The sequence below is a fragment of the Dendrobates tinctorius genome, unplaced genomic scaffold, assembly GCF_039654945.1.
Source record: "Dendrobates tinctorius isolate UK_male_01 unplaced genomic scaffold, ASM3965494v1 ptg000301l, whole genome shotgun sequence".
Taxonomy (NCBI): domain Eukaryota; kingdom Metazoa; phylum Chordata; class Amphibia; order Anura; family Dendrobatidae; genus Dendrobates; species Dendrobates tinctorius.
Genome location: NW_027361968.1, coordinates 1,962,573 through 1,974,945, shown reverse-complemented (window position 1 = coordinate 1,974,945; position 12,373 = coordinate 1,962,573). Strand labels below are relative to the sequence as shown.

At 51.8% G+C, this 12,373-nt stretch overlaps 1 protein-coding gene across 1 annotated transcript; it reads right to left on the bottom strand.

Annotated features, from left to right (window-relative positions):
* Window positions 1-7,618: 7,618 nt before the first annotated feature.
* On the bottom strand, window positions 7,619-12,371 carry NIF3L1 (NGG1 interacting factor 3 like 1). The gene is made up of 7 exons (XM_073560686.1): window positions 12,271-12,371; window positions 10,105-10,548; window positions 9,882-10,035; window positions 9,684-9,810; window positions 8,574-8,712; window positions 8,410-8,493; window positions 7,619-8,181 (listed from the first exon to the last, which is right to left on the bottom strand). The coding sequence occupies exons 2-7, from the start codon at window positions 10,526-10,528 to the stop codon at window positions 7,997-7,999; spliced, it is 1,113 nt and encodes a 370-aa protein (XP_073416787.1). The 5' UTR covers window positions 10,529-10,548; window positions 12,271-12,371; the 3' UTR covers window positions 7,619-7,996.
* Between the last annotated feature and the right edge of the window lie 2 nt (window positions 12,372-12,373).

Here is a 12,373-nt window from a genome sequence, read left to right as displayed (position 1 = left end):
ACTGATCCTTCATTTGGAGAATGGCCTAAGACAAGAGTGGCTGTCTGTCCACAACCAGCAACGAGATGGTTGTTCTGTTCCTGTGGTGATTATCAGGCCAGATGCACAGGTGATGGGTCCATGCCAAGACTGAGACACGGGGATGTGTGAATCCGACATTATGGCAGAGGCACTGTAAACCACTGGAAATGTGAGTCACCTGAAATTACACATCAACCATGAGAAATCAGCGACCTGTGAGTAAGGGCACGAACAGAGCATGTATGATCGAATGATGTGAGTGCTGCTGGTGTATTATATGGTTTTCCGTGCGCCGACATCCTTGCATCTTTCCGGATTCGGGCACCGTCGCGTGTCCGATATCAATCCAAGATGAACGTTGTTAATGTCTACGGACACATGACGGTTGAAGTGAATAGCGCACATCTGACGTACGGTGAGGCGCCACGTATAATACCGCACTTCGAGCCATTACTAATGTGGTGGAAGAAAGTCATTGAGAAGGGAAATCATGACTCCGGTCCAGGTAATGAATGAAGAGAACACAAAGCCCGATCCGTAGGGCAGGAAATGATTATTACACAGATTCAGGACAAGTTACAGAAACAGAACCCAAAAACCGTGAAGAAAAATCATCACCTAAGCCAAACCTAAATGTGACGAAGTATTTCCCATATAGAACTGATGCCCCCATTCCTCTGCCCTTCAAAGGGCAGCAGAAGAAGATGGACAAAACAGAATTCATCATCTTTCCCCCATCTCACTCTACCCCTCCACCAGACCCATCTGTTGTGAGTTAATTTTCCCCTTCACTACTTAGGCCCGAGGAACTCCCTCTTCTGGTGAAGAAAGGTAGTGAGCCTGATTGTCAAACACCTGGGGCTGATGATGATGACTGGCTGAGTGGAGTTAATGACTGGATATAAGGTTGCCGACGCCCTTCTGGCCTGCGGGTGATTTCTCTGTGGACTCCTAGGAAACCAGTCTGATTCCTGCTCATCTAAAGCTAAGCTTTCTGCTTTGCCTTTTTGCATTAGTGTTTTGTTTCCCTTGCTTTTTTGGATTCTGCCATTCCCTGCTGGGGTGAGCTGAATCTCCTTTTGCCTGTTGCTCTGTCTTCAGAATATTCCTGAGTAATGACATAGCCTTTTTTGAAGCCTAGCGTCTTCAGGGCCTTTTTTACTGTCAGTTTGTTGGCTCTTATTTTCAGGATTTTTTCACGGATTGCAGACAGCAGCCTTCCTGTCCTTGCCTATCTAAGCTAGCTTGGGCCCCGTCTTTGCTCAGTCTATCTTTCTGTCTGTGTTGTGTTCTTTCTTCACCGTCATTATATGTGGGGGGCTGCCTTTTGCTTTGGGGTCTGCTCTGGGGCAGTTTAGATTTCCCTTTCTGTCTTTAGGCTATGTAGTCCTCCGGCTGTGATCGAGGGGCCTAGGGCATCGTAGGAGCTCCCCACGGCTACTGCTAGTTGTGTTGATAGGTTCAGGGGTCTGCAATCCGATAGCTGCCAACTTCTCTGGTTTTCTGGACTTAGCTAGCATTTCTGTTTTTGCTTCCTACGGTGACTCAATCATAACAGAATCACCCGCCATACCGCAGATCCTAGGGTACTCAATTGCAGGAAAGAATTGTACAAAAAAAAAAAGTGTGTATATTTTTTCCTCTATATCTCTGAGGCCGTAGGGGGAATTTTTTTTTCTCTCAATGGAGATAAAGCTATTGTCTGATCGTGTGGAGCAGCTCGCTGCGGAAGTGCGGGGAATTTCCGCCTACCTTGCTCATTCACATACTGCTGAACCAAAGATTCCTACACCTGATGTATTTTTTGGGGATCGATCTAAATTTTTGAATTTCAAAAATAATTGTAAAATATTTTTTGCCTTGAAGCCTAACTCGTCAGGGAGCTCCGCGCAGCAGGTTAAAATTGTCATCTCTTTGCTGTGTGGCGATCCCCAGGATTGGGCGTTTTCTTTGAAACCAGATGATCCTATTCTGACTAATGTGAACGCATTTTTTCAGGCCTTGGGGTTGTTGTATGACGAACCTAATGCCATTGATCAGGATGAAAAGACCCTGTTGGCATTGAACCAGGGTCGTGATTCTGCAGAATTGTACTGTCAAAAATTCCGAAAGTGGGCAGTACTTACTACCTGGAATGATAATGCCTTGGCTGCTCTCTTTCGGGTTTGTCAGAAGCCGTAAAAGATACTATGGTGGGATTTCCTGTTCCCTCTGGTCTTGACGATTCTATGTCTTTAGCCATTCAGGTTGATCGGCGTTTGCGCGAACGCAAAGCTGCACGAGAGGTGTTACCACCTGGTGAACAAATGTCTGAACCTATGCAATGTGATAGAGTTTTTTCCAGAGAGCAGCGTCAGGAGTTCAGAAGGCGTAATAAGTTGTATTATTTCTGTCTGTCCTAAACGCGAGAAACGCTTTGCACACACGTTTTCTGTTGGTGGTGTTCAACCTAAGTTTCTTCTGGCTATTACTCTGATCTGCTCCCTGTCCACATTTTCCGCCAAGGCTTTTGTGGATTCGGGAGCAGCTCTAAACCTAATGGACTTGGATTTTGCTAAACGTTGTGGATTTCCGATGACACCTCTGCAGACGCCTATCCCTTTGAGGGGGATTGATGCTACTCCTTTGGCTAAAAATAAACCTCAGTTTTGGACCCAGGTGGTGATGCGGGTCGCCCCAGACCATCAAGAAAATTGCAGATTTTTGGTGTTGCATAATCTGCATGATACCATTGTTCTGGGGTTTCCCTGGTTACAAATTCATAATCCAGTTTTGGATTGGAAATCTGTGTCTGTGGTGAGTTGGGGTTGTCGGTGTGCCTTTAGTGAGGCTCCGGTTTTTTCCACCTCTCCTCAGTCGCATGATGTTCCTGACTATTTGGCGGACTTTTATGATGTATTAAGTGAGAATGAGTCTGCGTCTCTGCCTCCTCATAGGAGTTATGACTGTGCAATTGAGCTGAACCCGGGGTGTAAATTCCCCAAGGGTCGGCTCTTCAATTTATCTGTACCCGAGCACGAGGCTATGCGATCCTATATTAAGGAGGCGTTGGAGAAGGGTCATATTAGACCATCCTCGTCACCCTTGGGTGCCGTTTTTTTTTTGTAGCCAAAAAGGATGTATCATTAAGACCTTGTATTGATTATCGTGCTCTCAACAAAATTACTATTAAATATCAGTATCCGTTACCCCTGATTTCTGATCTATTCTCCAGAGTTAAAGGTGCTTGCTGGTTTACCAAGCTTAACCTCAGGGGGGCGTATAATCTTATTCGCATTAAGTATGGGGATGAATGGAAGACGGCGTTTAATACTCCGGAGGGACATTTTGAGTACCTGGTGATGCCTTTTGGGCTCATTAATGCCCCTTCTGTCTTCCAGTGCTTCATGAACGATATTTTCCGAGATTTTGTCGATAAATTTTTGATTATCTATCTGGATGATATTTTGATCTTCTCCAAGGATTGGGATTCTCATGTGGAACATATTCGGACTGTGTTCCGGATCTTGAGGGAGAATTCCCTGTATGTCAAAGGATCTAAATGCCTTTTTGGAGTACAGAGGATTTCTTTTTTGGGATTTATTTTGTCCCCGTCAACTATTGAAATGGACCCGGCCAAGGTACAGGCCATTTACGATTGGGTTCAGCCCACTTCTTTGAAGGCCCTCCAGAAGTTTTTGGGTTTTGCTAATTTTTATCGGAAATTTATAGCAAAATTTTCTAGTATTGCCAAGCCATTGACTGATTTGACTAAGAAGGGTGCTGATGTGTTAAATTGGTCTCCGGAGGCTGTTTCTTCCTTTCAGGAGCTGTAGCGAAGATTCACCTCCGCCCCGGTTTTGCGGCAACCTGATGTCTCACTTACGTTCCAGGTAGAGGTGGATGCTTCTGAGATTGGTGCAGGAGCTGTTTTGTCCCAAAAGGATCCTGTAACATCTAAAATGAATCCCTGTGCCTTCTTTTCCCGAAAGTTCTCTCCATCTGAACGTAACTATGATGTGGGGAATCGGGAACTGTTAGCCATGAAATCATTTGAGGAGTGGAGACATTGGTTGGAGGGAGCTAAGCATCAAGTCGTGGTCCTCACCGATCACAAGAATATGATTTACCTAGAGTCGGCTAAGCGCTTGAACCCTAGAGAGGCTAGGTGGGCCTTGTTTTTTACACATTTTGATTTTGTGGTTTCTTTTCTTCCTGGAACTAAGAATGTCAAGGCTGACGCCCTCTCTAGGAGCTTCTTTGCTGATTCTCCTGTGGTGACCAAGCCTGCTACCATGTTAGGCGAAGGGGTAGTTCTTTCTGCCATCTCACCCGATTTGAGACGTGCTCTGGAAGAGTTCCAGGAGGACAAACCTGAGCGTTGTCCCAGTGGAAAGTTGTATGTTCCTGACCAGTGGAAGAGAGTGATGTCTGAAGTTCATTGCTCTGCTTTGGCTGGTCATCCAGGTATTGTTGGTACTAGAGATCTGGTGAGTCGGTCTTTTTGGTGGCCCTCCTTGTCTCGTGATGTCAGGAATTTTGTGCAGTCCTGTGGGACGTGCTCCCGGTCTAAATCGTGTTCTCGCTCTAGTGGGTTGTTGATGCCTTTGCCTGTCCCCAGGAGGCCATGGACCCATATTTCAATGGATTTCATCTCTGATATGCCTGTCTCTCAAAGGATGACTGTTATTTGGGTGATTTGTGATAGGTTCTCTAAGATGGTTCATCTTGTACCACTCCCTAAGTTGCCGTCTTCCTCTGAATTGGTGCCCCTGTTTTTACAACAGGTGGTTCGCTTGCACGGGATTCCTGAGGACATTGTATCTGACAGAGGAGTTCAGTTTGTGTCTAGATTTTGGAGAACTTTCTGTTCCAAGCTGGGAATTCAGTTGTCCTTCTCCTCTGCTTTTCACCCTCAGACCAATGGGCAGACAGAGAGAACAAACCAGACCTTGGAGTCATATTTGAGATGTTTTATTTTTGCTGATCAGGATGATTGGGTTTCATTTTTGCCCTTGGCCGAATTTGCTTTGAATACTAGAGCTAGTTCTGCCACTTTGATGTCACCTTTTTTTTGTAACTTTGGGTTTCATCCTCGATTTTCTTCAGGGCAGGTGGAGCCCTCTGCCTGCCCAGGTGTTGACACTGTGGTGGAGAGAATGCACCAGATCTGGGACCAAGTGGTGATAAGTTCTCTCTCTCCCAGGAAAAGGCCCAGCGGTTTTCCAACCGACATAGGACCATTGGTCCCCAGTTTAAGCTTGGTGATATGGTGTGGTTATCATCAAAAAATATTGCCATGAAGGTGGCTTCTCCTAAGTTTAAGCCTAGATTTATTGGACCTTACAAGATTTGGGAGATTATTAATCCGGTCTCTTTTCGTTTGGCTCTTCCTGTCACATTTAAAATCCATAATGTGTTCCATAAATCTTTGTTGAAGAGGTTTGTTGAACCTGTTGTTCCGGGGGTGGCACCTCCAGACCCTGTATTGGTTGAAGGTAACATGGAATATAAGGTAGAGAAAGTACTGGATTCCCGTCTGGCTAGACGGAGACTCCAGTATTTGGTTAAGTGGAAGGGTTATGGTCAGGAGGATAATTCCTGGGGCTCTGCCTCTGATATTCATGCCAAAAGATTGGTGCGTGCCTTTCATCGGGCTCACCCTGATCGCCCTGGTGGCGTGGTTGAGGGTTCGATGACCCCTCCTCAAGGGGGAGGTACTGTTGTGAGTTAATTTTCCCCTTCACTACTTAGGCCCGAGGAACTCCCTCTTCTGGTGAAGAAAGGTAGTGAGCCTGATTGTCAAACACCTGGGGCTGATGATGATGACTGGCTGAGTGGAGTTAATGACTGGATATAAGGTTGCCGACGCCCTTCTGGCCTGCGGTTCATTTCTCTGTGGACTCCTAGGAAACCAGTCTGATTCCTGCTCATCTAAAGCTAAGATTTCTGCTTTGCCTTTTTGCATTAGTGTTTTGTTTCCCTTGCTTTTTTGGATTCTGCCATTCCCTGCTGGGGTGAGCTGAATCTCCTTTTGCCTGTTGCTCTGTCTTCAGAATATTCCTGAGTACTGACATAGCCTTTTTTGAAGCCTAGCGTCTTCAGGGCCTTTTTTACTGTCAGTTTGTTGGCTCTTATTTTCATAGGGTTTTTCACGGATTGCAGACATCAGCCTTCCTGTCCTTTCCTATGTAGTTAGCTTGGGCCCCGTCTTTGCTCAGTCTATCTTTCTGCCTGTGTTATGTTCTTTCTTCTTGCTTCACCGTCACTATATGTGGGGGGCTGCCTTTTGCTTTGGGGTCTGCTCTGGGGCAGTTTAGATTTCCCTTTCTGTCTTTAGGCTATGTAGTCCTCCGGCTGTGATCAAGGGGCCTAGGACATCGTAGGAGCCCCCCACGGCTACTGCTAGTTGTGTTGATAGGTTCAGGGGTCTGCAATCCGATAGCTGCCAACTTCTCTGCTTTTCTGGACTTAGCTAGCATTTCTGTTTTTGCCTCCTACGGTGACTCAATCATAACACCCATCCATCAATGTCAATGGCTGCTCTCTTTCCCCAGTCCCGTACGCTCGGTGCCTTGGGGTGATCCTCTACTCTGCGCTCTCTTTCAAACCACATATCCAAGCCCTCACCTCCTCAAACTCAAAAATATTTCCCGGATCCGCGCATTCCTCAACCACGAAAACACTAGTGCACACCCTTATCTCCCGCCTTGACTCCTGCAACCTGCTACTCTCTGGCCTCCCCTCCAGTCCATCCTACACTCTGCTGCCCGACTAATCCACCTGTCTCCTTGCTATTCCCCTGCCTCCCCCCTATGTCAGTCCCTTCACTGGCTTCCTATCACCCAGAGGCTCCAATTCAAAACCCTAACCATGACATACAAAGCCATCCACAACCTGTCTCCTCCATACATCTGTGACATGGTCTCCCGATACCAACCCGCACGCAACCTTCGATCATCTCAAGATCTCCTTCTCTACTCCCCCCTTATCTCTTCTTCCCACAACCGCATACAAGACTTCTCCCGTGCTTCCCCCATACTCTGGAACTCTCTGCCGCAACACATCAGACTCTCACCATCAACGGAAACCTTCAAGAAGAACCTGAAGACCAACCTGTTCCGACAAGCCTACAGCCTGCAATGATCCTCGGTCTACTAAACCACCGCACGACCAGCTCTACCCTCTCCTAGTGTATCCTCACCCTCCCTGTAGACTGTGAGCCCTCGCGGGCAGGGTCTCCTCTCCTTATGTACTTGTGTGTCCCTTGTCTTACACGTTTATTATACTTGTCTATATTTCCCCTTTTCACATGTAAAGCGCCATGGAATAAATGGCGCTAAATAAATGCATAATAAGGAGCACTGTAGAGAGTCTGAACAGCGCCGCTCCTTCCATGGGAGGGACCCAACACCATCCTCGTCTCACCACAGTGTTCCCCAGGTGTCGGCTCCAGGTCACCATTACGATTTTTTTTTTTATTAAGTAGTAAAAAAATAATAAATGGTAAATTCATAGAAGAAAAATGGGTCTGTGCCGCCGCCCTCTAAGACCAGTAACTTTTCATGTTGCTGTGGATGGAGCTCAGGTTTTCCCGACACCGCTCTGGGATACACACGGCATTGTATTTGCTTTTATTGCATTGTCGGGAGACGTTCGGTGACTTATAATAAGACATCAGGGTTATATGGAGTTATATAAAGTATATTTTGATAGATGCGACATTTACAGACGCAGTGATAACGAGTGTGTAATATATCCACGTCAGTCCACCATACACATGTATTGGGCACAGCCCATGTTAGGAAGGGATTAGAGGGTGGTCAGGCTCTGCTTGACGTACGGCACGGACGATGACCATCATTGGGATCACCCCGCGACTATCGGCAATGTGACCGCGGGATGTTTGGATGCACCGGACGCTGCCCCTACACACTGAGGTAAATTCAGGGTCATCCACACTGCGCTGCGATCATCGGCGGCTCCCACCGGTCCCTCACACCACCTCCAGGGGGTCGCGGTCAGTCCGGGACACCGTCACCTCCACCTTCCCCTCCAGGCAGTGTGCAATCTGCGCCCCCAGTTCCCGCAGGTACCCCCGCTCCGAGTTACTGTGCTCACACAGGACAACGCTGCGGCCCTCCGCCACCGCATCCAGGACCTCGTGGTGCGACATCTCACCTGCGGAAGGAAAGAGGGCGCTCTCATCAACAGCGGCAAGATAAGGAGTGTGAGGAGATAGAAGAACACGGCTGCTGGGTATAAGCACAGCGCTGCCCTCGTGCACAGGATGGATGAGGTACTGCAGGTCAGCGGTGCAATACCCGACAAAACCAAATAACATATCTGCCCCCATCTCCGCTAATAGCCGCCATGACGCCCGCCGTGGCAGTCACTGCACCGTGTTACCTGTCAGGTAGAGATCGGCGCGGACGCCACTTAATATGCTGCTTCCGGAGCCGGCGCAGACGGCCATCACACTCACAGGGGAGTCTGGGAAAACCAAGAAGGAAAGAGGCGTGACGGATCCTCCGGAGATATACACACAGGGAGACGATGGAGGGCGCACTCACCCAACGTCTTCCCTCGCCCCAGGGCGAGACGCACGTGCTTCAGGCCAACGTGACCTTTGATGCGTTCAACAGCGACAGCCATGGACACCGGATCCGCGAGAGTGCAGAGGCGACCCATCCCCGCGTCCAGGAGAGGGGGCTGCAGAGACAGATTATACCCGGGGGTCCACCATTAGGGACTAGTGGGAATATACTGCGGGGGGGGGGGTCCACCCTATAAGGACTAGTGGGAATATACTGCGGGGGGTGTCCACCCTATAAGGACTAGTGGGAATATACTGCGGGGGGGGGGGTCCACCCTATAAGGACTAGTGGGAATATACTGCGGGGGGGGGGGTCCACCCTATAAGGACTAGTGGGAATATACTGCGGGGGGGGGGTCCACCCTATAAGAACTAGTGGGAATATACTGCGGGGGGGGTCCACCCTATAAGGACTAGTGGGAATATACTGCGGGGGGGGGGTCCACCCTATAAGGACTAGTGGGAATATACTGCGGGGGGGGTCCACCCTATAAGGACTAGTGGGAATATACTGCGGGGGGGGGTCCACCCTATAAGGACTAGTGGGAATATACTGCGGGGGGGGGTCCACCCTATAAGGACTAGTGGGAATATACTGCGGGGGGGGGTCCACCCTATAAGGACTAGTGGGAATATACTGCGGGGGGGGGTCCACCCTATAAGGACTAGTGGGAATATACTGCGGGGGGGGGGTCCACCCTATAAGGACTAGTGGGAATATACTGCGGGGGGGGTCCACCCTATAAGGACTAGTGGGAATATACTGCGGGGGGGGGGGTCCACCCTATAAGGACTAGTGGGAATATACTGCGGGGGGGGGGGTCCACCCTATAAGGACTAGTGGGAATATACTGCGGGGGGGGGGGTCCACCCTATAAGGACTAGTGGGAATATACTGCGGGGGGGGGTCCACCCTATAAGGACTAGTGGGAATATACTGCGGGGGGGGTCCACCCTATAAGGACTAGTGGGAATATACTGCGGGGGGGGGGGGGTCCACCCTATAAGGACTAGTGGGAATATACTGGCCAGCAGAGGGGGGCTAGTAATATTATACCCGGGGGTCTGTATGCGGTGGGTGTCTTACCTTCTGCAGGGTGAGCAGCTCTGTGCCCCTATAGACCTCGGGATCCTCGGACAGGATGGCCAGGGCCTGCAGCATTGCACTGTGGGAGCAGCTGAGCCGGACCCGCGCACCGTCCTCCTTCCCGCTCCTGGATGATGGTCGGGGTCAGGTGTATATAGTGGCTGACATTATACAGGTATATACACGGGCGGACGTTACCTGAGTGGGAAGGTGCGCACACACGCCCCCTGCAGAGCGCTCACCCTGCTCAGCACAGACTCCGGGACGTCACCTCCAAACTCCAGGACGTGTCCATGTCCTCCGGGGTAGGAGAGGGCAGTGGAGGCGCGGAGCGGCACGGACACACAGGCACCTGCACAGACAATCAGGGGTCAGGCAGGATCTCGGGGCGAGTTCCCCTTTATATGAGGACAGGACTCACCCAGCGCTCGCCCCAGCCAGTCGTTGACCCCGTTGGCGAGAGCGTCACAGGCCGTGTGTGGAGAGTACACCGCCAGCCGCTTCTCTAGAGCCGTCACCACCAGACGCTCCTTCCAGTGGGCGCAGGTTACACGCTTCAGTGCCTTGAAGATGGGCGGGTGATAGGACAGCACCATGTCTGCCCCGGCCGCCAGCGCCTCCTGCAGGACATCCTCCGTCAGGTCATTGGTCAGCAGCATCTTACGCACCTGATGCGGGGGGCTCGGCTCCACCAAGAGTCCGACATTATCCCAGCTCTCCGCCAGGGCTGGGGGAGCCAGCGCATCCAGACGGGACACCACCAAGGACAGGTCCATCATGTGCCGGCGAGGAGAACGTGAAGATACGGCAAGGAGGAGGGGCCACAGCGGCCGACAAAGCAGCATTCAGGGCAAAGGGGCGGAGTCTGGAGGTGGGGCAAAGAAAACATCTGATGAGGAAATGTGCGAACAATGGACATAAATAATGTGCACACCCCACTGCCCCGCACCACCTCCTCTACCGCTGTACACCCCGCACCACCTCCTCTACCGCTGTACACCCCGCACCACCTCCTCTACCGCTGTGCACCCCGCACCACCTCCTCTACCGCTGTGCACCCCGCACCACCTCCTCTACCGCTGTGCACCCCACTGCCCCGCACCACCGCCTCTACCGCTGTACACCCCACTGCCCCGCACCACCTCCTCTACCGCTGTACACCCCACTGCCCCGCACCACCTCCTCTACCGCTGTACACCCCACTGCCCAGCACCACCTCCTCTACCGCTGTACACCCCACTGCCCAGCACCACCTCCTCTACCGCTGTACACCCCCTGCCCCGCACCACCTCCTCTACCGCTGTACACCCCCTGCCCCGCATCACCTCCTCTACCGTTGTACACCCCACTGCCCAGCACCACCTCCTCTACCGCTGTACACCCCACTGCCCCGCACCACCTCCTCTACCGCTGTACACTCCACTGCCCCGCACCACCTCCTCTACCGCTGTACACCCCACACCACCTCCTCTACCGCTGTGCACCCCACTGCCCCGCACCACCTCCTCTACCGCTGTACACCCCACTGCCCCGCACCACCTCCTCTACCGCTGTACACCCCACTGCCCCGCACCACCTCCTCTACCGCTGTACACCCCACTGCCCCGCACCACCTCCTCTACCGCTGTACACCCCACTGCCCAGCACCACCTCCTCTACCGCTGTACACCCCCTGCCCCGCACCACCTCCTCTACCGTTGTACACCCCACTGCCCAGCACCACCTCCTCTACCGCTGTACACCCCACTGCCCAGCACCACCTCCTCTACCGCTGTACACTCCACTGCCCCGCACCACCTCCTCTACCGCTGTACACCCCACACCACCTCCTCTACCGCTGTACACCCCACTGCCCCGCACCACCTCCTCTACCGCTGTACACCCCACACCACCTCCTCTACTGCTGTACACCCCACTGCCCCGCACCACCTCCTCTACCGCTGTACACTCCACTGCCCAGCACCACCTCCTCTACCGCTGTACACCCCACTGCCCAGCACCACCTCCTCTACCGCTGTACACTCCACTGCCCAGCACCACCTCCTCTACCGCTGTACACCCCACTGCCCAGCACCACCTCCTCTACCGCTGTACACCCCACTGCCCAGCACCACCTCCTCTACCGCTGTACACCCCACTGCCCCGCACCACCTCCTCTACCGCTGTACACTCCACTGCCCAGCACCACCTCCTCTACCGCTGTACACCCCACTGCCCAGCACCACCTCCTCTACCGCTGTACACCCCACTGCCCCGCACCACCTCCTCTACCGCTGTACACCCCACTGCCCAGCACCACCTCCTCTACCGCTGTACACCCCACTGCCCCCTCTGTATACCCCCTACCCCTCTGGAGGTGAGCACTTGCTGCCCTTGTATACTTTTCATTCTAGAAAGCTCCACAGTACACTAATCAGCTTGAAGTGGCTGATAACAGACAGCAGCAGCGTGATTTCTGCCATCTTGCAGAAGTATAATGCAGCCACGTAACAGGACACAGATGAGAGTTCAGGACAATAAGCACTAATATAAACTTTTCCCAGCAATTCACCACAAGTTCCAGCATGCCCTCCTCCCCTGCACTCACCGGTCCTGGCCTCAAATCACCACCTGCAGCCTCAGAGAGCCGCCATCTTTCTACACCCAGATGCGAGTCACTTCCGTTCCTAACAGGAAATGCCGCCATCTTA